General features: G+C 44.4%; 1 protein-coding gene across 3 annotated transcripts in view; it reads left to right on the forward strand.

Moving 5' to 3' along the window:
* The window catches only part of NFRKB (nuclear factor related to kappaB binding protein), a 1053863-nt gene that overhangs the window by 168791 nt on the left and 858995 nt on the right, over nt 1-26077 (forward strand). For all 3 annotated transcript variants that reach the window (XM_078681973.1, XM_078681971.1, XM_078681974.1), the window contains exons 4-5: nt 3835-3962; nt 19092-19266. In XM_078681973.1, the coding sequence (XP_078538099.1) occupies nt 3835-3962; nt 19092-19266 (303 nt within the window). The remainder of the gene's footprint in view (nt 1-3834; nt 3963-19091; nt 19267-26077) is intronic.

A 26077-nucleotide genomic window follows, 5' to 3' on the forward strand; every position in this document is an offset into this window, starting at 1 on the left:
GGACTCACAAATGTTAGAACAAATGGACATTCAAACTAATCTAAGTAAAAATGCTGGATTAAAAAACAAATCTCGATACTGTCCAGTTCTATCGCCGGGAAATAAAATAGACCTGTTCTCTGACGCTATGATGGAAGAGCTAGATAACCTTACAAAGGTTAAAGACAACAACAGACAGAATCTATCAATTAAAGAAAGAGAGGCAATTCAAAGTCTGATGAACAATGCAACGATAACGATAAAACCCGCCGACAAAGGGGGAAATATCGTTATCCTGGACACTAAGGATTACATCCTAGAAGCAGAACGGCAGTTAAAGATTTCACAACACTATAGCAAATTGAAAGCCAACCCTATAGTGAAAATGATGTCTGACTTAAAAGAACAACTACAAACCTGGCAAGCTAAAGGATTGATAAATGAAGACGAGAGAAAATATATGACAACAGAATATCCAATCACCCCATGTGTCTATTTTTTACCGAAGATTCATAAAACACTAATTCAACCACCAGGGAGACCAATTGTGTCTTCGTGTAACTCACTATATGAAAAGGTCTCGAGGTATGTGGATACTTTTCTCACTCCGATTGCCCAAAGCATGCCATCTTACTTGAAGGACACTGGAGACTTTCTTAGGATCTTAATGGACATACCATGGAATCCTAGTTATCTCTTAGTGACAATAGACGTTGTGTCACTTTATACATCAATAAGACACGAAGTAGGTTTGAAAGCATGCAAATACTTTTTGCAACAACGCAGCATCAAAGAAATGCAACACACAGCAATGATTCTAAAGATGATAGAGCTATGCTTGACCAACAATGTGTTTCTTTTTAACAATGATCTGTACAAGCAAGAATGTGGCACGGCCATGGGAATATCTTTTTCTCCCAACTATGCGAACATCACCATGGGGTATTGGGAAAAAATGATAGTGTGGAACAACAGCGAACAGGAAGAACTTGATCGAATAATTCTTTGGGTCAGATATATTGATGATCTTTTTCTGATCTGGAATGGGACCAATGACCAATTCCAGAAATTCTTTACCACACTCAATCAAAATGAAATCGGACTCCAATTTACAAGCACAACCAATAAAAAAGAAATAGATTTTTTTAGATACTAAGGTCTACATCTTGGAAGGAAAATTGGAAACTACGCTGTTCCGAAAAAAGACTGCCACCAATAGTGTTCTCCATGGCACGAGCTTTCATCCGAAATCACTACTCAAAAGCATTCCGTATGGAGAATATGTACGATTAAAGAGAAATTGTTCAAAATCGGAAGATGCAGAAAAGATGATGCTTGAAAGCACAACAAGATTCCAATCCAGAGGATATAAAGATTATGTATTGAAAGACTGTAAAAAGAAAGTTGATAAAATCAACAGAGCAGAGACTTTGATTGAAAAGAAGAAACCCCCACAAGACAAGGATCCTCCAAGATTCATAACCACTTACAATAAAGAGAGTGGATTAATTGCAAAAAAAATGAAAAAATATTGGCATTTAATAACTAGTGATCCAGACATTGGGCCATTGGCAGGCAAACACCCTTCCATTACATACAAAAAAAAACACATCTCTTCAAGACCTACTAGTCAAAAGCCACTTTCAGATCAATCAACAACCTAAATGGTGGACGGAACAAAATGTAGGCTTTAAACCATGCACTGCATGCAAAGCATGTAAAATAGGCAAAAAAATGAAGAGTGTAATGGAACCAAATGGAAAATACATGCCGATCAAACAATACATCACATGCACATCCAAAAACGTAGTGTACGTGATAGAATGCAAATGTGGAATGAAATATATAGGGTCCACTACATGTATGTTAAAGAAAAGAATACTGGAGCACATCCGGGCTGTAAAAAACTTAAACATGCTATATGCCACAGCCAAACATTTGAACTTTTGTCAAAATGGGGATTGGCGAGCCATGAACTTCTACGGATTAAAAATGTTGCCCAAACAAGAAAGAGGAGGAGACACAGTCCGTCTCCTACGACAGATGGAATCACGTTTCATAATCCAATTCTGAACAAAACACCCCAGAGGCATGAACTTTGGAGAGGATCTCCACATACACCTCGAGTGAATTTGAACTCAGCATAAACTTTTTTTGACTGTAATAGGGTACTATACCCTACACTGCAGTAAGGAAATTATGAACTCATAAAGATGCCCTAAGTGAACTAACTAAGGACGATAAGTACTATACTTGCATAATCAGAGCACACCAGTCCTTTGTCTGTTTTAAATGTATTGTTGAAACAAAATGCTTGAAAAACTACGTATCCCATAATGCCACCTTATGGCTACGATGGGGCAGTATATAAACAAAAAGCAAAAAAGGGACTTGCTGACCGTGAGAAAAGCCGTGAGGCTGAAACGCGTCGGTGGAGTGTTTGTGTAATAAAAGCTTCTAAATAAGTATCCAGTTGTGCCGCCCTCCTTGTGTTTAAAATATATATATATATATATATATATATATATATATATATATATATATATATATATATATATATACACCGAAGTTCTTGGTGCAATTCAATACATTTTTATTAGATGCCCAGCATGCCCACCATAACGCGTTTCGACCCCCACTCGGGCCTTGATCACATGACATGTTGCTTTGTAGCTGACCAGAATTTAAAAAGTGACAGTGAAGGAAGTAACGTATTCGACTGTGGTGACCAATACATAGAAATAGAAAAGTTACTAAATACCACTGAACAAGAGGTTCACTTGGTGCAAATATGCATTCAAATTAAATATCACAATAAATACCTAATTGTATAGATATGATAAATAATGCATACATAGGTAAAATCATGGTATTTAAAAAGCGAGAAATGGCATTTAAAATCAATTAAAACATTCCAAAATTGGATTTGTAAAAGCTAAAAATGCCAATATTATTTTACCAAATTGCATTGGATATATAAATACCATCATTATTATTGCATTGGATATTAAAAACATTGTATAAAACAAACATCTTGAATGTAAATATTATTGCAATCTTCAAGGGTCATGGTGTATCACTCCTTGTTGCTATAAGTGATCGAAATCAAGCCCAAGTGGGCTGAGACAAAACTTTCTATAATTGTAGCCACCCTGGTCTTAATTTTAAACAGTGTAATGAATCACCCTGCTTACCCACTATCAGTGCAAAAAAGTGCAAAAGTGCTAATTAAATAATTAAAATATGTATGTATATGTGTGTGTGTATATATATATATATATATATATATATATATGTATATGTGTGTATATATATATATATATATATATATGTATGTATGTATATGTGTGTATATATATATATATGTGTTTATATATATCATGTGATCAAGGCATTCCCCTGCCCGAAACACATCATACGGCTTATAATTGAATAAACTGTTTTCTGCCACGAAGATTGGTGTATATATATATATATATATATATATATATATATATATATATATATATATATATATATATTCTCTCCTCTCTCTCGTCTATATTCCATACTGCTCCCTTCTGCCGAAGAAACCAAAAGCATTATCAGAGTAATTAATGTTACTTTCCATCTTGCGTTCTTGGGCTCACTATTGATATAAGTTTGCATGTTCTATTGTTTCATGTGTAGAAACCCGCTTATGTTCCCTTGAGAACGGTAGCTAAGAGTGCGAATGTTTGTGACTACTTAGCTGATGTCACTCATCCTTTGAAGCTTACTATAGGACTTTGTGTTGTGAACCTTAAAAAAGGAAATAGCAAGGTGGTTTTATTGTGGGACTTCTCAAACTTAACCAACTCTTGTTTTCTTCCATAGATGGGCACTTCAATCCAGAGGTGGTGAAGTACCGACAGCTTTGCTTCAAATCACAGTACAAACGGTACTTGTGCTCACAGCAGCAGTACTTCCACAAGCTACTGAAGCAGATCTTGGCCTCCCGCAAGGTACCAATATCACGACCTCTGATCTTTGACCTGCACAATGCCATGGAAACTGAGACAGTCCCAAAGACAGAAATCTCTTGTACTGCTCTAGACACAAAATAATTGTTTTTTTCTGAAACAAAGAGGATTCCTGCCATGTGGTTTCATGAATGGGACACATTATTTCTGCTGGTGGTTTCTTCTGAGTTCAACAACTATAGTCCATTGAGTGAGAATGGGGAATGATGAACATTCTTCAGCCTTCCCCAGCGTGTTTCAGATAACTGCTTTCTTATTCCTAGTGGGATGTATGTCATTACATCGCATACCAATACCACGCGTGCCATTACAATGCGTGCCATTACTACGTGGTATTACTACGCAATGTCAAAGACAACAACATGCCATTACATCGCAACATTTTACCATGACTACGCTTTTACTACGTACGCCATTACAACGCAAAGGCAAGCGTGGTAAAGCTATAGTCGTGGTTAACGTTTGCAAGGTAAGTGACTCTAACCTAAACCTGCACAACCCTCCCCCGACCCCCAGTCCTCTCCCTACAATAACACTACACTACCCTGCATGACCCCCACAACACTACCCTAAAACACTACACTACACAAACACTACGACACTACCCTAAACTCCTAAAACACTACACCAACACTACAACCCTACCCTAAACCCTAAAACACTACACTACACAAACACTACAACACTACACTAAACCCTAAACCACTACACTACACAAACACTACACTACCCTAAACCACTACCCACACTCCTCCCCCCACACTACCCTACACTCTAAAACACTACACCACTACCCTAAACCACTACCCGCACTACTCCCACCCCTACACTACCCTAAAACACTACAACACTACCCTAAACCACTACCCACACTACTCCCCCCCCTACACTACCCCTAACCCTAAAACACTACCCCAGCACGACCCCCTACACTACCCAAACACCACTACACTACCCTAAACCCTATACAGTCCCCCCAGGATATAGCGGCATGGATTAGCAAATTTAGCGGCACAAATATGGAAATTTAGCAGCATAAATATGGAAACTTAGCTGCATTTTTGCAGCACTTTATTTTACTCATAATCATTCATTTTCAGCCTTATATTAATGGAAACTGTTTTAGCAGAGTATTCCGCTTTGAAATGGGCAACCTGGGATATGGAACATAGGAAGCAGCCCACAGGCGAAGGCTGTTATTCCTTGGAAATGCAATCCTCCATTTGCTTTAGTATAGGTTCTGAGAAGCCCATCAAAGATGGCCTTGTAGCATCCCACAGGAAATCAATCAATCAAGAATTTGTAGAGCGCACTACTTACCCGTGAGGGTCTCGAGGCGCTGGGGAAAAAGGGGGGCGTGGCTCTACTGGTCGAACAGCCAGGTCTTGAGTAGCCTCCTGAAGGTCAGCAGGTCTTGGGTCTGTCATAGGCTTAGTGGGAGGGTGTACCAGATCTTGGCGGCGAAGTGGGAGAAGGATCTGCCGCTGGTGGTTGTTCTTCGGATGCGAGGGACGGTGGCGAGGGTGAGATCGGCAGAACGGAGCTGGCGTTTGGGAAGGTAGAAGAAGAGTCGTCTGTTGAGGTAGGCTGGGCCGGTCTTGTGGAGTGCCTTGTGTGCGTGGATGAGGGGCTTGAAGGAAATCCTCTTGTTGACGGGGAGCCAGTGCAGGTTTCTCAGGTGGGGGGGTGATGTGGCTGTGGCATGGTACGTCAAGGATCAGGCGTGCAGAGGCGTTTTGAATGTGTTGCAGTCGTTTGATGAGCTTGTCCGGGGCTCCCGCGTAGAGCGCGTTTCCATAGTCGAGTTTGCTACTGACGAGGGCCTGGGTGACTGTTCTTCTTGTATCTGTCGGGATTCACCTGTAGATCTTGCGGAGCATGCGGAGGGTGTTAAAGCAGGAGGAGGAGACTGCATTGACTTGCTTGGTCATGGAGAGTGTTGAGTCGAGGATGAGTCCCAGGTTGCGTGCGTGGTCGGTGGGTGTCAGGGCTGCTCCCAGTGCCGTAGGCCACCAGGAGTCATCCCAGGCTGAAGGGTTGAAGCCGAGGATGAGGACCTCCGTCTTGTACGAGTTCAGCTTCAGTCAGCTGATCTTCATCCAGTCGGCGACGGCCTTCATTCCTTCGTGGAGGTTGGATTTGGCGGTGAGGGGGTCCTTAGTGAGGGAGAGGATCAGTTGAGTGTCGTCGGCGTAGGAGATTATGTTGAGGTCGTGCTGTCGGGCGACTTGCGCGAGCGGGGCCATGTAGATGTTGAACAGTGTCGGGCTGAAGGATGATCCGTGGGGTATGCCGCAGATGATCTTGGAGGCTTCGGATCGGAATGGTGGGAGGCGGACGCTCTGGGTGCTGCCGTAGAGGAAGGAGGTGGTCCATTCCAGGGCCTTATCTCGGATCCCTGCGTCGTGGAGGCGTGTGCGGTGGCAGACTGTGTCGAAGGCGGCGGAGAGGTCCACGAGGATGAGAGCCGCGGACTCACCCTTGTCTAGCAGGGTCCTGATGTCGTCGGTGGCGGCGATGAGGGCAGTCTCGGTGCTGTGGTTTCTGCGGAACCCTGACTGGGATGGGTCGAGGATGCTGTTTTCTTCGAGGTATCGGGTTAGCTGTCTGTTGACGATTTTCTCAATGACCTCGGCTGGGAACGAAAGCAGGAAAATGGGCCGGAAGTTCTTGAGGTCTCTCGGGTCTGTCTTGGGTTTTTTGAGTAGGGCGTTGATCTCGGCGTGTTTCCAGTTCTCTGGGAAGGTCGCGGTCTCGAAGGAGAGATTGATGACGTTGCGCAGATGGGATGCGATGGCGCTGCTGGCCTTGTTGAAGATGTGGTGCGTGAGTGGGTCTGACGGTGAGCCGGAGTGGATTGTGCTCATGGTCTTGATGGTGTCATCTATGTTCACGTTGGCCCAGGCTGGCAGGGGGTCGTGGTCGATGGTGTGTCTGTTGTTTTGCTGTCGGTTGGGGCTGTCTGGGCGTTGAAGCTGTTGTGGATGTCAGCGATCTTGCGGTGGACGAAGGTGGCGAGGGAGTCGCACAGGGCTTGCGACGGCGAGATGTCGTTGGTGTTGGAGAGTTCCTTTACGATGTTGAAGAGCTCCTTGCTGTTGTGTGCGTTGTTGTCGAGGCGATCTTTGAAGGAGGTCTTCTTGGCAGACCTGATGATGCGAGGCTGTGCGGTTTCTTTTCATTTTGCCGTTTCTTCTCTAGTTTCCGGCAGGATCGCTCGGAAATGGCATTCCAGAACCTACCTTAGTGAAATTAAGGATTTGCCTAAGATCACACAATTTCAGCATGGAAGCCAAGATTTTATCCAAATTTTCTGGTTTCACTCTGTACAAATCAGCAAGTAAGTGGGTATCAATTTGTCTTTCCTTATGTTAAGACTTTGTCTGTAGTTTAAACCATCTAGTGCATTCTTCTGTAGTTTTTTAAATTATAGCTCCAACTTGACCCGAAGGTATTGAAGCTCTTCACATATGCACCAGTCACACTACACAATTACAACACAAACACATGCATTGTTTATAGGCATAGGGAGAATAAGTGACTTGCCCAGAATCACAGGATGACAAGCCACAATTTCCAAGTGTATTAAAGCAAATCTAACTCTGCAACTGTCTAAACTGGTTAACATCCTGAATGATATGCTCTCTGCCCTGTCTGCCACACAGGGAGGTCTAATACCTCCTCTGACACAAGTGCTTCCAGCACACCTGCCCTATTCCTCCTTGTACCTCGATTCCAACCTATTACCTCATTCCGCCACCTGACCCCATGCAAAGCACTCGCACTGTCCCAAGTCCACCCAACGTCTTCTGGTGACCCAATTCCTCCACCTCCTTCAACTATTCCGCCTCTGCCTAAATTATCCCATACCCCTAAACCTCATCATTTCCATAAACATTCCTACCCAGTAGACCCAGGCTATGTCCCCATAAAAGTCTTCAAATCCCCAGCTAGGCCCAAAAAGTAGGACTTTCATCTGCTCTAAGTGTATATAATGCCCTAAGAGGGGGGCATTAATACAAAGGTGTGGAGGCAAGCTGAAGTCCTGGAGCGAAAATAAAAGACTGTGATAGGACACTGTTTTCCTTCCCCACCCCTGGACTTTCAGTTGGATTTTATTTTTCTGCCACCTACATATGCACATCCACACAAAACCATCAAAATCTCCAAATATAATTTTAAATTACAGTGACCCAAGTCACTTTACTTAAACTCTAACATAATAAAGATTCCAAAATGCCTATTTACATAAGCCCTAATGACCTTTCAGAATCCTTTTCCCTGCATTCTTGGGCACTTTTGTAAAAATCGCTGACTTTTTACAAAAGTGCAGATTTCGCGGGCACTTTTGTAAAAATCGCTGCATTTTTACAAAAGTGCAGATTTTGCAGTTTGCAGCGAAATTACGAAATCCTGGAGGGTCTGCCTAAAACACTACAACACTACCGTAAACCACTACCCACACTACTCTCACCCCAAGCACAATCACACTTACCTCTCTTTCCTCGTGGTTCCTCTCCAGCGTCGCCGTCTCTGCTCCCGGGTACTGCTTCATGTCGAGGGGCGGTGCACGTCGTTGTGAGGAAACGGAAGAGCCTTGGTTTCCTCACAGTGAGGTGGATCGGCATTACATCGCATGCGTTGTGACGGCGCATGCAATGTAAAAACACGCGTGCAATGTAATGGCATTGTGGGGAAACAGCCGCATTGTAATGGCTGTTTCCCATTCCTAGTGCTGTTAATAAAGCAGAGCTGTGACAGGATTTCAGTAGTAACACAGGGCAGATGTAGCTGAGCTTCTATTCTTTTTTTCTGCAGGGCAGATGTTTTTGATCTTTCTGTATCCTTCTAAAGTCTGAGACAAACTTGTACCCCAGATTAGCATGGACTGTAAGCGATTTTTATCACATTGCCGAGGCCCACTTTGGAATGTGTTTGTTCTCAAAATCTTATTTATTTTTATTTGGGCTTTGCATTACTATTTTTCTTACATAACTCTTTGTGAATGGCACTTTCAGAAATGTATTTTGTTTTTCGGCTTTGTTGGAGAGCATTAAAAATTGGTCCCTGGAAAAAGTATAGTTAGAAAGACACAACCACACTTAGTAATGCAAGTCAAGTCATTCGATTTTATTAAGCGCAGATTTCACCCGATGGTGTCAAAGCGCTAGCGAAAGATCAATAAAGCAGAAGGGAGAAGTATGCAGGAGGGGGAAGTGGTCAAAAGAGCCAGATACTCAGTCTCTTCCGAAACTGCTCATGATCAGTGACAGTACGAAGCTGCAGAGTAAGTTTGTTCCAAAAGACAGGGGCTAAATGGGAAAAGGATCTACTGCCGTTTTTTGCAGTGTGTATCCTGAGAGAAGTAAGAAGATGTTTAGTTCCAGACCTGAGAGTCTTGTTACTTAAGTACCATCTTAGTTTTAGTGCAAGGTAACTCGGCCTGTTTCCGTACGGGGTCTTATGTGCCATGCAGATGAACGTTTTCTAATGGAAAGCCAGTGAAGAGCTTTCAATCTAGGAGCCGAAGGGGAGCGTGAGGGAGTATTTAATTCCAGTCCAGGAGCAGTATTCTGCAAGACTTGAAGTCGAGTCCAATATTCTTCATTAATGGAAGCCAACAGGGCGTTTCCATTGTCGAGCCGACTTATGATGAGACCCTGAACCAGTGGTTTCCTTGATTCAATTGGAATCCACTGAAAGATCTTACGTAAGCTTTGCATTAGTCCGTAGCAGATGCCCGTTATATGGTTTACGTGATCTTTCATGAACAACTTGTTGTCGATCTTAACTCCTGATCAATAATTGTGTATCATCAGTGTATGATACAACATCAAAACCGTACGATCTGATCACCTTGGTCAAAGGGGTCACATTGAGGTTGAAAAGCACATGACTTAGAATGGACCTCTGGGGGACTTCGTTGTCTACCAACTGGCTACGAGAGACCCAGGTACCTAGTTGTACTGTTGAGGTTCGGTCAGTTAGGTAGTTCTTAACAAAGGCTAGGGCCTTTTCACTGACTCTCCCCTTCCACAGTCGATGTTCCGGAATACTGTGGGAGATGGTGTCAAAAGCAGCCAATAGGTCCATTAAAACTTGAATGGCTGACTGCCCGCAGTCTTAGTCATGCCTTAGATTGTTGACTACCTCAATCTGTGTTATGTGTCACCCCTGCGATGTGTCGAGTAAAAGCAGCAGGTCTATTCTTGTGTGTAATTTGTGTACGTGGGAAAAATAGTATTCCCTGCTTGCCTGTTGCGACTGCCGCCATGCACCCAGCAATTCCAGTTCAACTGACAACCACCCCTTGGAACGCTTCCACGTTGGGCAGTGGTGCAGGCGAGCAGTCTAGGACTATATCTGCCAGGCAGCTAAAATCATCACCAGGGGGTCATCCAATGTAACCTCCAGTAGCCTCGTTGGAGGATGCAAGTATGTCACCTGACCAACAATTAGAGATTAGAAGCCCAGTATTTGATCAAACAACCGTCCAGTTTGCCACTCATGTACATATATCTGGCGTCTGTGTCTATCTTCTGTTTCTCTAGTTCTAGGGTCTCCAGCGTTTTCTATAATAAGAGTTACTTATGTTCAATGAAACTCTTCAAGAGCTATTACGATTATTAGTGTTGTAATAGTGACAGAATTATATTAGTAGCCACCATTTACAATATTATTACCAGCGATCACCGCAGTGCATCAGTCAGAGTTGTCAGCATTAGTGTAAAAAACTCTTTGTCAATATGGAATACCAGATGGGTAATACATAGCCTTAGCTGCAATTCCGCTGGAACCAAGGTATTGCCATTTGTAAGAAGTCTCTAAATGCCATATGGTTTATCACTCAAATGTCAGCTTTAAATGTATTTTGGAATTTCAGCGTCTTCTCCCAAATATCAGATAATAGTTTCTGAAAATCAACATATTTTCTTATTGAATATACAGGCTATATTTTGGTATATGTTTACTACTTCAACCAAGCAAAAACATCTAATTTAGTAGGCTGGCATGCACAAAGGAGAACTACTTGCAGATAGCTGGAGAGCTACCAGTAGCTCACAAGCTACTCTGCAGCAGAAGCTTGCGCTAGTTGGAATGGCACCCCGACACCACCCCTTCCAGTGCCCCCTCCCTCGTACAGTGAGTACATAGTGTAAAAAGTTGACCCCTCCAGCAAGTTTGCAGTGAATTAAGGCTGTTCCATAGCTTTGTGCAATGTAATCCTGGGACCATCCACTCATATTTTAGTCTGAGTCTTTGTTGGGAAAAGGTTTGCAACTTTGCTAATCAGCGAATACTTGGTGGTATTTAATTATGCATTTCATAAGGTAGCAAAGGCCTCTATTCTTGAAAGCTATGTACTTGATAAGCAATACATATTGGGTCTGGAATGAATCCTAGGTGTCACTGAGGGTAAATGGAATACTTTCTGTGCATGCTCAATGTCTTCTGAACCTTTGAGGTTAGCTCAGGTAAGACTAGCCTGTGTGTTGTTTTTTTTTTAAAACCCTGTACAGATCATTAGTTAAAAAAAATATTTTTTTAGATGGCCTTTATGTATTTCTGTGTACCTTATTGCACTAATCCTGTTGCATCTTATTTCAGGTCTAGACAGCTCAACTCCATTGCCCCTTTTAAAGCAGTAGCAGGTCATTATGTTTTATAGAAAACTTCGTAAAATTCATTATGCAACAGAAATAGATTTTGCAGCAGAAATATATTTATTTATTTTACAGATTTTCTTTCAGCAAATCACATTTAGCAGGTTTTTTTTACACACAAACTGATGCATTTTAAGAAATGACTCTTTAACGATTATACAATCGCATCTCATTAATCACAGCTGCCCCCCAGTCGTCTCTGCATCCCTGCACCCCATGTGCATCAGAAACAGTACTTAGCCCCTTCTTCGGCCAGCTTCTGCACCCAAGTTCTGAATTCAAATCAACTCTTACCTGTTTAACAGACATTTAATACTGCAGAATAATTCTTCTTACAAATCAAGATTACAATTATTATTCAGTGATACTTGCATGCACCAGTCACTCTGCTTGCACCCTTATTGCCCTTATTTTACTCATTAAAAGTTAAAAATAATTCTCTTATGTACTGTTGATTGTGCACAGGAAGCAGCTACTGAAAATGTGTACTGGAATACATTCCAACGTAACACAGTGCAAAATATTCCGTTTTTTTGAATGGAAGTGATTTCAATGTCATCTCCGAACTCCCTACTCTTGAATTCCAAGGAGGTACATTGTGTTGTCCCGCTGGGATCTCCCTTGGATATACAAGTTCGGGGCGTGTGTGCTGTAGACACACATGCTTTGCATACTCCTGCCATCTAGTGTTTGGTCCGGGTGTTTGCAAGTAGTTTTTCTTCGAAGAAGTTCTTTCCCAGTCACAAGGTGAAGTGACTCCTCCTTTCGGTGATAATTTGCATGGGCATCGACTCCATTGTTGGATTGTTTTCTTTCCGCCATCTGTTTCAGACGTGTATTGCTGCACTCTGGTTCTAAACCGTTCTTCGGGTTCCCTTTGGTGCACAATCCACTATACCCTCTAAGGTATTGGTATCGTATGTGTTTCCCTATTTTTCACGTATCAATTAGATCGTAAAACTCTCCATCTTCGACTGGAAACCTCGTGGGTGGCCTTCGGGCCTAACTGCGTCGGTACAGCCTCCTGCGGATGGAATGGACTCTGTTTCAATTTTGTCCTCAGTGCCACTCCACGTACCCATGCACTGACCTACATAAAGTCTGTGACTTGTGCCCCTCACTGGAGCACAAGGAACAAGATTGTGAGGCTTGTCGTTCATTCTGATCGAAAAAGACTCTTTGGGATTGTCTGGCTCGACAACGAGAAATGCAACGGCAAAGCATTCAACATACTCAGGATATCTTCGGAGAAGAGTATGATCAAGAAGAAGTGACAGTGGTGGAAAAAGAGGGGGCCTTCTCTGTCCCAGAATCGTATTCAGAGCTGGAAATCTAACGAGTCCCAAGACGTTCCAGCAGGACAGGGTGTTCCACCACCCTCTCAACCTTCGGTTCATTGTCAGCACCGAGAAGTTGTTTTTGATGCCCTGCCCTCGGGCCCGGCATTGAAACAAATGGTTAAGCCTTCCGGCTCGGGAAAGAGTCGAGACAGGTTGTCTTCTGGTCTGAAAACTTCTGCTCTGAAAGACAAGTCTGGTTTGGAACCAAAACCTTCTGTTTCAAAACACAAGTCTGGTTCGGAGCCGAAATCTTCCTTTTTGAAGGACAAAAAGGACAAGTCCAGTATGACACCGAAACCTATGGTGACAAAATCGGGAGAAGATCTTCTAACGCCCCCAAAACCAATCCTGGACGTTATGAAAGAAAGATTAGACTCTAAACATTAGAAGCTATATATTAATCCAGATACTGGACACGTTTTAGTCAAAACACCTTCCAAAAAGAAAGTCAGTTCAAAGGACACTGGTAACAAGATTCCTCTTAACACCTTGGCTGCTAAGGCAATTCCCGCTGGGTGCTGAAATTTCCAAGATCCCATTCTACATGACGAGTTGACCTTGTCATGAGCACAGCTCCAGTGTGCCTCATGACGAGTTCACCTTGTCATTAGCAAGGAAAAGGTTAAAAAGAAAAGGGACATGGCTACAAGTCCTATTCACCCTATTTTGCCATCCCCTCCACCTCCACCATCTTCACCATTACTACAACTGCCAGGTCAGATCCTCTACACATAATACCTCAGCGATCTCTTCATACACAACCTGGTTTACGGAATGATGATGACAACAACAATGATCATTTACCAGCAGATCCATGGGATGACTATAATATTGACCCAACTATGGATAATGATCCTGATTTATACCCTGCAACTCCATCACCTCCAGATGATAATGTAGCTTATCAAGAGCTAATTTCAAGGAAGCAGCCTATCATGGAGCATTACATAAAGAGTCTTTGGTTGAAGTTTTATACGAGACACTAGGGTCTTCACATAGGACTAGTCAGAGTCTACCCATGTTAAAAGGAATGATGAGACATGCAGATGAGATATTTAAGGACCCGGTTTGTGTCCGCATTTTAACAACGAGACTTGACAAAAATATAAACCTCCACCATCTTATCCTGGTTTTATTTAAGGACAGCTTCCTTTAGACTCATTATAGTCTTTAATGCTCATAAGAGTGCAAACTCACAAACCTCAGCAGATGCATCGCCCCATTCAAAGAGTCTAAATTGATCGACTTGTCTGGTAAAAGGGTGGCTACTCAAGCTGCTAATCACTGGCGCATTGCTAACATGCTGGGCTTACTAGCTAGGTATGACAGGGCACACTGGGACGAGATGTCAGCTCTACTTCAACACCTCCCAGAAGAGCACAAACAGAAAGCACAAGAGTTAGTTCAAGAAGGCAAACACATATCTAATTCCTCCATTAGATGTGCTTTAGATGCAGCTGACACTGCAGCGAGGAGAGTTACCACCAGCATTTTCCTACTTCGACATGCTTGGCTTAGAATTTCAGGGTTTAAACCTGAGGTCCAGCAGTCTAATTTAAATACTCCTTTTGGCAAGCAACATCTTTTCAGACCTCAAGTAGATGAGGCCTTAGGAAAAGATGAAGAAATACACAGATGTGGCGAAATCTATGGGGGCACTTCAACCCCCATCAAAACCGCTTATTTTAAAGGGGAGGGTCCAAAAGTACATCCTCACACCCAAACGCTTCCTCATATAAGTCAAACACACAACCCTCTTTCTCTAGAGGCTTCTATAGAGGAGGGTATAGAGGAAACTGCTTCAAAGATAGGGGTAAGAGCACGCCAACATGTAACTCCCCTTCCCAAATAAACAGTGACTTGCCTACACTTCCCTCTGATCATTTAACACCTGTCGGGGGAAGACTTCAACAATTTCTCCCCATGTGCCAATCCATTACATCAGACAAATTAATGCTGGACGTTATCCAACATGGTTATTGCCTGGAACTCAGCAGCAATCCTCCCAATATTCCACCTCACACTCACAGACTCTCATCAGAGCACCTGCAGCTCCTCAAACAAGAGGTACAGACCCTTTTAAGAAAAGGAGCTATACAACCAGTTCTGTTACAGTTCCAAGGTCAGGAGTTTACTTTCTAATCACCAAAAAGGACGCCTCTTTATGACCAATTTTAGACTCAAGGACTTTAAATCTGTACATACCGTCAGAACACTTCCACATGGTCACGCTTCAAAAGGTGCTTCTACTTCTACAGCAAGGCGATTTTATGTCAACACTGGACTTAAAAGACTCATACTTTCAGAGTCCGGTTCACCAAGCACATCGCAAGTATCTGAGATTTTGTAGCAGGAAAACCGTATAGCAGGAAAACCGTATCAGTTCAAAGTACTCTCATTTGGAGTAACTACTGATCCCAGAGTGTTCACAAAATATCTAGCAGTAGTAGCAGTACATCTCAGAAGACAACAGATTCCATACCTAGACGACGGGCTTATCAAAGCCAGCACACACCAAAAGTGTTTACAGCACACTCAGACTACATTAGACCTACTCTACCAGTTGGGTTTCACAGTCAATGTGCACAAGTCTCATCTCATCTTCAGCCTTCACAAATACAGTCCTATCTAGCAGCTACTCTGAACCCTTGCAAAGCTCTAGCCTCTCGCAATGCAGCCAGAATTCTAAATATTCAAACTCTGCTAATACAATTTCAGACCAATCAATACTTAGCAGTCAGGACTTTCATGCAACTATTAGGAATGATGGTATCTTGCATTGCAATAGTGCCTCATGCAAGGTTACAGATGCGACCTCTGCAAGAATGCTTATAACGTCAGTGGAATCTTTCACAGGGTCAATTAACAGATCTAAGGCCACATATATAGAAGTATCATTTTGCGATTACCAATTAGCGATTTTTAAGAAATTGCTATTTGGTAATCGCAAAAGGTAATGTAACAAAATAGACAGGAAATAGCGATTCCCTAATTGCGATATCTTATAAATCGCAAACGCAATAAGGGAATCGCTATTTGTAATTGCGACTCCATTCGTTCCTATGGGCCTCAAGGCCCATAGGTGAGAATGGTCTTGCGTTACCTAAATTGCGATTAACTAATTGGTAATCGCAAATTATGTAATGCAAAGGCAAGGGTGCCTGCGGGCCTAGGGCCCCCCTGAAGCGCCTCTAACAAAATAAAGGTGTACTTGTAAGGCACATACAAGCCCTTGGAGCATGTGTGCACCAAATGGCACTTTGAATAATGCAGTTCTGTGCATTTTTCAAAGTTTGCACATGGTTACTATCAACTTGAAGTTGATGGTAATAGCGTTTCCTAAATGCACAGTTCGCATTTAGGAAAGGCTTTTTACATGTACACAATTGTGAGTCCCTATTTGCATTTGCAATGTAGGTAATTGCTAAAAATTGCGATTACCTAAATTGCAAATGCCCAACCCTTTCATACATAGGGAAAGGCCATTTTGCGTCCGCAATGGCCAAAATTTGTGATTCGCACCGTTTGCTAACTCAAAATAGCTTGATACATGTGGCCCCTAGTGTTGGTAGACAGCCTCACCCATTGCTCTCTGCAGTGGTGGAACGCACAAAACTTATCAAAATGGTGTCCCTTCATCGACCCCGTTCCACAGATTGTGCTAACAGCAGACACATCTCTCAATTCGTGGTCGGTGGGACAACAGCCACAACAGTCTCCACATCAACTATCTACAGCTTCTAGCTGTGTATCTTGCACTAAAAATGTTTCAGTCTCACCTCATAGGTAAAATTGTCTTAGTCCACACAGACAATTTGACAACTATGTACAAAAACAGGGGGGGGATCACACTATCTGCAACTATCACGCCTCTCTCAGACCATTTGGCATTGGGCAATCCATCATAGAATATATCTTCTGGCAGAACACCTTCCAGGAGTGAAAATCAAATTGCAGATCTCCTCAGCAGGATGCGGCGACAAATACACAAGTGGGAACTCCCCACCCCTAAGTTCTCCTTCCATACTTTAAACAATGGGGATTTCCACAAATATATCTGTTCGCTTCAGTGCACAACTCAAAATGCCCAAACTTCGCCTCCGGGTGCCCACACCCTCTATCAAAAGGCAATGCCCTATAGATTAATTGGTTAGGGATATTTGCCTTCACTTTTCCGCCTCTCCTCCTCCTTCCGTTTCTAGTTCGGGAGCCCAGGCAAACATCTCACACTGATTTTGGTGGCTCCCACATGGGCCCGTCAACCGTGTTTCACCACACTCTTAGAACTATCAGTGGTTCCACATCAAAAGCTACATCTCAATTCCAGCCTTCTCACTCAGAACCATAGAGACATCAGAAACCCAAACCCCAAGGAGCTCAATTTAGCTTTTTGGCTCCTTAAGTCATAGAGTTTGGATACTTCAGTTTGCCGCCAGATTGTATGACTATTCTTAAGGAAGCAAGAAGGCCCACCACCAGAGCATGTTATGCAGAAAAATGGAAACGATTTATTGTATATTGTAACAACACCAATATTAATCGGCTCAAAATATCATTTGTTACATTTTGCATCTACAGCGACCTGGTCTAGCCTACACATCCATTTGATTGTGTCTTGCAGCAGTAGCTGCATATTTGCAAAACACACAACATTTATCTTTGTGAAGAGTTCTGGTAATTAAAGCCTCTATGGAGGGCCTAAAAGAATATTGCCACCCAAAATTCCTCCTGCACCAGTTTGGAATCTGAACATTATGCTTACAAGAACCATGGTCCAACTTTTGAGCCATTGCACAATTGTACATTACAGTTTCTTTCATTGAAGGTTGCCATCCTCATTGCTATCACTTCATTAAGGAGAGTTGGTGAGCTGCAAGCATTAATCTTAAAAGAACCCTTCTTTCAACTTCATAAAGATAGAGTAGTTCTTCGCACCAACCCAAAATTCCTTCCAAAAGTTGTTTCTGCCTTTCATATTAACCAGTCAGTTAAGTTACCTGTGTTCTTTCCTCAACCTGACTCAGAAGCAGAAATAGCTCTTTACACACTTGATGTCAAAAGAGCTTTATTATACTATATTGAAAGAACAAAAGAAAATTCTGTTAGCCAAAGCAACTGTTTGTTGCATTTGCTACACCTCACAAAGGCAATCCTATCTCTAAATCTGGTATTTCAAGATAGATTGTTAAATGAATTCAAACTTGCTATGCTAAAAGCTAAAATAACGTTATCTATACCTCCTAGAGCGCATTCCACTCAAAAAATAGGAGCATCAATGACCTTTCTAGGTAACATTCCTATAGCTGACATCTGTAAAGCAACAATATGGTCCACACCACACACATTTACCAAACACTATTGTGTGGATGTGTTAGCACATCAACAAGCCAATGTAGAGCAAGCAGTGCTAAAGACACTTTTTCAAACAACTGCAACACCTACTGGTTAGCCACCGCTTTGGGAGAATACTGCTATATAGTCTATGCAAAGCATGTGTATCTACAGCACACTTGCCTCGAATCGATAATGTTACTTACCCAGTAAGCAACTGTTCTTGGCATGTAGAGCTGTAGATTCACATGTGCCCTCCCAGCTCCCTGTGCTCCTGTAGTTGTTGCAGTTCTCATTATTTACATAACATAGGCATGGATATCTCTGTACTTCACTCACTTACTCTATTCTCACTCTCTTGCGGGAAAACAATCTAACAATGGAGTCGATGCCCATGCGCAACTGTCACCGAAAGGAAGAGTCACTTTACCCTGTGACTGGGAAAGGACTTCTTTGAAGAAAAACAACTTGCAAACATCCTGACCCAACATTAGATGGCAGGAGCATTCAAATCATGTGAATCTACAGCTCTACATGCCAAGAACAGATGCTTACTGGGTAAGTAACATTGTCCTTATTGTTGCTTTGGTATAGATATATTTTCCTCCTTCAAGGCCTGTATCTACCACCTTATCTGCTCCAATACACAGCTGAAGTTCTGTTTCAATTTCCCTGTAGGCAGTTCCAAGTATTGTATTAAAACAACATATAGGTACATCTCCGTTAACATAATGTTTTAAACAGTTTCGAATGTTAAGTTTGGTTTTTAAATGCAGGAACTATTGGACCTCGCCAGACAAAATGGCCCCAACATGGAGATCAAAAGAAAGCGTGTGCCACCTACAAGTATTCCAGAAGAGAGAGAGAAACGTACCCAAAACCGGTACTTGAAGATTCTGCGAGAAATTAAGGATGAGTGTGGGGACAGCACCCTGTCCTCTGAGGAAGAAGGTAATTGCATTTTCTCGATTTGGGGTTATGCGCCACTCTCAGGGAGTCCTAGTCATTTCTTTATCAATTGGCCAGCAATTAATGAGACCAGATGATTGAAAACAGCTGGTCTCCTTTTTAGAATTCATGTGTGAGCAACTCTTTTAATGTTGTTTGCAAGAAGAAATTGTTGTTTGCTTCTGATAAGTTATTTTATTCACTCAATTGTATTGTTTCTTTTGTTTCATTGGTCTTACTGTAAATTAATTATTGTTCTTCAAGGTTTGTAGTGTTTTGACAAGTCATGTTGCCCTTTCATATTCTTTCTAGATTATTTGTATATGTGTATGTATATATATATATATATATATATATATGTATATGTGTATATATATATATATATATATGTTCACTGAAAAAAACATAGGTTTCAAGGATGTTATAATTAGAGATTAACATTAAAACAACCTTTGAAATTCACTAAAAAAAACATAGGTTTGAGGCACATTTTAGTTAGAAAGTAGCATTTAAAAAACCTTAGAAATTCACTGAAAAAAACCCATAGGTTTCAGGGACGTTATAGTTAGTTGGACATTGCACTCGTACAAAGCCTGAAAAATTCGGCCGTTATAGTTAGTTCCGCTAACTATAACTCGCACGCTGCAATGCACTGCTGATGACGTTACATATTACATCACTCATTACATGGTCAGTGACATCACTGATATCATCACTGATGACTTCTCAAATGACATTACTGATGATATCATCCAGTGACTGTGTGTTTCTGTAGAGTTTAAATATGTTTGATATATATATATATATATATATTACCTACTGGCGGTCGCCAGTAGGTAGTTGTAGTTAGGACCTATTCTCCTTAGGAAAACCGCAACATTCTATTGCCAATAACTTTGGCGTCGATTGATGAATCTTCTTGAAATTTTCCAAACCTTTGGCCAGCTCAGTTCCGCTCCTTCCCTGAAAGTTTGGGGGTGATTGGTGAAGTGGGGGCCGAGGAAAAGGGGGGTCCCAAAATGCGTTTTCCCCATGCAATTTCTCATAGGACCTTTAGCCACGGCTACAGCTCGAACGGCTGAATGGAATTATACCAAATTTGGCTGAGAGGTAGTCCTCAGTTCCGACTTGTGCCTTTGGCATACCTGGTATCAATCTGTTCAGTAGTTTCTTTGAAAATTACGGTTAAAGTCATTTATATATCTATGGGCACTGAGGATCTGCGGATTGTGCGAGGATTGGCCTCGTAGGATTAGCGCACCGTTCTGATCACGCGCTGAATTCTTATTGGCTGTCAAGCGGTTGTAAACATTCGAAACCAGGAACTGTTGGCATCCATTTTGTGCCTCGGTAGAAGCGAGGGTGAATAAGTCTGTGAAATATGTTGGCAAAACGTGAACAGGGGCATGTTAGACACACCCTGACCCCCTAGGCCTGCTCGGGGGGTGACATAGGGACCCGCAGGGCAAAAAAAGTAAGAACATTTATTTACAAAAAAAGTTGCGAGATGCGCGTAGGATCCGCGCATTTGGTTGCTGAAGAAAACGAAGCATGTATTTTTAGGTCTCGCCTGTCAATGCGCTTGCGCATTGAGCTGGCGAGAAATATAGGGGCTTATCGAGAGCTTAACCAAAACGGCGATTTGATGCCGTGCCCGTGAAAAGCCAGCTCAATGCGCAAGCGCATTGAGCTAAAAGCGCGTGCACATCAAAGCCAGCCATCTGGCATCAGACATCCACAAGCATCAGGCATCCCGGACGGTTACAAGATCACCCGGAAAGACCGCACCAACAAATCCGGAGGAGGAATCGCCATCATCCACAGGAACACCATCAGCGTTTCAACCAACACCGAGGAAACCCTCACCACCGCCGTACACCTACACTTCCAGATCCACACTGACCCGAGACCACCCTCAGAGGAACTCTCATCTACAGACCCCCGGGCCCACGTACACAATTCAGCGAAGCCATCGCCGACTTCATCAGCCCACATGCCCTCGCCTCCGCAGACTACATCCTCCTAGGGGACCTGAACTTCCACCTTCAGAACTTCAACGATAACAACACCACCACCCTGCTCGACAACCTAGCCAACCTCGGACTCAAACAACTGGTGACCACCCCCACCCACTATGCCGGACATACGCTCGACCCCATCTTCTCTGCCAGCAACCACGTCACCTACAGCCCCACCACCGGCCTCCACTGGACCGACCACAGCTGCATCCACTTCACCTTCAAGAAGGCTACATCCCACCACCACCCGCAGCAGATCCCCCACAGATCACCACCGACCAGCTCACAACGTTAACTAAGCCAGAAGCCGCCATCCGACACCACTGACCCAAACGCCGCCGCACGCAACCTCACACAGTAGATCATCAACTGCGCCAACACCCTCGCACCACTGAAGTACCCTCCTGGCAAGCCCGGCAACAGAATAGCCACCTGTTTCACCGACAAACTCAAGGACTCTAAGGAATCCTGCCGAACCCTCGAGAATACCTGGCGCCGCGAACAGATGGCAGAAAACCATGCAGCTCTCAAGAACGCCACCCGCATACACCACCAACTGATCCACACCACCAAGAGGACTTCTTTCAAGGAGCGCCTAGACAACAACGTACACAACAGCAAGGAGCTCTTCAGCATCGTGAAAGAACACTCCAACCCCAGCGCCAACTCCAATGACATCCCAGCATCGCAAGACCTCTGCGACGCCCTCGCCACCTTCTTTCACCGCAAGATCGATGACATACACAACAGCTTCGGCGCCCATACGCTGCCATCAGCCACAGAACCATCACCCCCCACCGCCACCCTTAACACCTGGAACCCCATCAGCATTGAAGACACCACCTACGTCATGAACACCATTCACTCCGGCTCACTGTCCGATCCATGCCTCCACCACATCTTCAACAAAGCAGACGCCGTCATTGCACCCCACCTCCGGAACATCATCAACAACTCCTTCTCGACCGCCACCTTCCCAGAGAGCTGGAAACACGCAGAGATCAACGCTCCACTGAAGAAACCCACAGCGGACCCTAAAGACCTCAAGAACTTCCGGCCCATCTCCCTTCTTCCCTTCCCGGCAAAAGTCATCGAGAAGACCGTCAACAAACAGCTGACCGCCTTCCTCGAGGCAAATGGCTCCCTCGACCCATCCCATTCCGGATTCTGCACCAACCACAGCACCGAGACCGTCCTCATCGCAGCCACCCACGACATCAGGACCCTGCTCGACAATGGGGAAACAGCCGCCCTCATCCTCCTTGACTTCTCAGCCACCTTCGACACCGTCTGCCACCGCACCCTAAGATCTCGCCTCCACAACAGAGGGATCGAAGGAAGAGCCCTGGACTGGATCACATCTTTTCTCTCCGGCAGAACCCAGAGAGTCCCACCGAGATCATCTGCGGCGTACCCTAAGGCTCCCCGCTCAGCCCGACTCTCTTCAATGTCTACATGAGCCCCCTCTCCGCCATCGTCCGTGCACACAACCTCAACATCATCTCCTACGCCGACGACACCCAGCTGATCCTCTCCCTCACCAAAGACCCAGCCACCGCCAAGACCAACCTCCAGGAAGGAATGAGGGACGTCGCAAACTGGATGAAGCTCAGCCGCCTGAAACTGAATTCGGACAAGACGGAAGTCCTCATCCTGGGACCATCCCCATCCGCCTTGAACGACTCCTGGTGGCCCACCGCGCTGGGCACCGCACCGACACCCACGGACCATGCACGCAACCTGGGATTCATCTTAGACCCCACGCTCACACTGTCCAAACAAGTCAACGCCATCTCATCCTCATGCTTCAACACCCTGCGCATGCTCCGAAAGATATTCAGATGGATCCCCACTGAAACAAGAGAAACCGTCACCCAAGCCGTCGTCACCAGCCGGTTGGACTACGGGAACACCCTCTATCCAGGAACCACATCAAAACTTCAGTGAAGACTCCAGCGCATACAGAACGCCTCCGCTCGCCTCATCCTCGACATCCCTCTCCACAGCCACACATCCGCCCTCCTGAGAGACCTGCACTCGTTTCCATTCAGCAAGAGAATCACGTTCAGACTCCTCACCCACGCACACAAGGCTCTCCACGACATAGGCTCCGACTACCTCACCAGACGCCTCACGTTCTACACTCCGTCCCGCCAGCTCCGCCAGCCTCGCCCTCGCCACCATCCCACAGATTTGCGGAACCACAACCGGAGGAAGATCGTTCTCCTACCTGGCCGCCCAGACCTGGAACTCCCTCCCCGTCCAACTTCGACTGACCCAGGACCACCTCACCTTCAGGAGACACCTCAAGACCTGGCTGTTCGAGCAGTAGCAGCACCCCTCCCTCCCCCCCCCCCCCCCAGCGCCTTGAGACCCACACGGGTGAGTAGCGCGCTTTACAAATGCTATGATTGATTGATTGATTGATCCACAAGCGTCAGGCATCCACAAGCGTCGGGCATCCACAAGCGTCTGGCATCCACAAGCGTCGGGCATCCACAAGCGTCGGGCATCCACAAGCGTCGGGCATCCACAAGCGTCGGGCATCCACAAGCGTCGGGCATCCACAAGCGTCGGGCATCCACAAGCGTCAGGCATCCACAAGCGTCAGGCATCAGACATCCACAAGCGTCAGATATCCACAAGCGTCAGACATCCACAAGCGTCAGACATCCACAAGCGTCAGACATCCACAAGCGTCAGACATCCACAAGCGTCAGACATCCACAAGCGTCAGACATCCACAAGCGTCCGGCATCCACAAGCGTCCGGCATCCACAAGCGTCCGGCATCCACAAGCGTCCGGCATCCACAAGCGTCAGGCATCCGTCAGGCATCCACAAGCGTCAGGCATCCACAGACCTCCACACGCGTCAGACATCCACAAGCATCAGGCATCAGACATCCACAAGCGTCAGACATCCACAAGCGTCAGACATCCACAAGCGTCAGGCATCCACAAGCGTCAGGCATCCACAAGCGTCAGGCATCCACAAGCGTCAGACATCCACAAGCGTCAGACATCCACAAGCGTCAGACATCCACAAGCGTCAGGCATCCACAAGCGTCAGGCATCCACAAGCGTCAGACATCCACAAGCGTCAGACATCCACAAGCGTCAGACATCCACAAGCGTCAGACATCCACAAGCGTCAGACATCCACAAGCGTCAGACATCCACAAGCGTCAGACATCCACAAGCGTCAGGCATCAGACATCCACAAGCATCAGATATCCACAAGCGTCAGGCATCCACAAGCGTCAGACATCCACAAGCGTCAGGCATCCACAAGCATCAGGCATCAGACATCCACAAGCACCAGGCATCCACAAGCCTCAGATATGCACAAGCATCAGACATCCAGAAGCGTCAGGCATCCACAAGCATCAGGCATCAGACATCCACAAGCACCAGGCATCCACAAGCCTCAGATATGCACAAGCATCAGACATCCACAAGCATCCGACATCCACAAGCCACGTGTGCACTCACTGCTGTCACAGAGTACACGCGTGCACGACATCGCAGCTGAAGAGGGAAACGTGTTGCAGGACATGTTACTTGAAAGCAAAAGTGCAGTCCAGCCTTTGAAAGGAGGTTCAGTGTAAAAAACAAGAAAAGAAAAGAAGATTAAAAGGGAGGCGAACTCAGAAAAGCAGAGGGATGTTTCCCAAATGTGCAGCTGCAGGAAACGCTGGTTATTTACGGGTCAGTTTCACGGGGAGGCCGGACTGAAAGTGCTTCAGGTAGGACCTCGTGAGCCGCAGTGCGTCGACCCTGGGTTAGAGTAATGGTAGGAAATAGACAACATTTTTTTGGGTACACAACAGTTGTGCAAACCGATGGATGGAAATCCCAGAACTATATAAAATGGCGGTCAAATTAAGAATGCGCTTCAGGGCTGTTCTACTGGTTGAAGGCGCTGTGCAAATGGTAATAGCATAACAAAACTTAACATAACGGAGTCTGACATTTCCAAGTCCTCTTGGCGCTGTTTCTAGCTGAATGGCACGTGCTGCTGAGGCGTGCCCTTATGTTAGAGGCCCCAGGCGACTTTCCTGAGCACCTGAATACGTGGACAGTCTACATATGGAGGTCACATTTCTGGAACAGCAAATGTCACCAGCAAGCCTAGGAGGAAAGTGTGTGCTCCCTTTTTGAAACATCCAATTTACCACATTCCGGTATAAATGCTACTTAGAGAAGGTTAAAGAGACGACAGAGTGAGAGAGATGTGAGTGACGAGGCGATAATGTTGGAAGAAAAGACGGATAGTGCGGTCAGATAAAGAAACAACGCATTTTGTTCTAAAAGGACTTCTTCAGGGCTGTGAACATATTAGTATTTATAATAAATTCACGAAAGACCAAAATGAATCCGTACATTTTAAAAATCAGTTATTAATAGCCAATCAAGGGCCATTAATTGAGTTGCAGTTTCTGAGAAAAACAAGAATGTCAGTTCGATCACCTATTTTTTTTTACCATATTCTTATTCGTGCTATCGGCAAGGTGAACAGAGATAAGTCAGGCTTAAAGGCAGTGTTGTTCAAAAAAGACAGCTAAAATGGCATCACCTGGTTATATTGTTTCTCTTTAGATCTCTAACTCATTTCAAAACAATAGCGTGTTCTGCGTGGTAACACGATTTTGAGCGTTAATTACCAGAAGGAACCTAGGCTGCGATTTGAAAAAGGGCAGGAAAATCTTTTATATGTATACAACACAATGAAAATGCCTACACAATTCCAAGAAAATGGTACATCTTCCCTACAAGAATGAAAGCTTTTTTTTGA

Source organism: Lissotriton helveticus, chromosome 3_1 (genome assembly GCF_964261635.1).
Source record: "Lissotriton helveticus chromosome 3_1, aLisHel1.1, whole genome shotgun sequence".
NCBI lineage: Eukaryota > Metazoa > Chordata > Amphibia > Caudata > Salamandridae > Lissotriton > Lissotriton helveticus.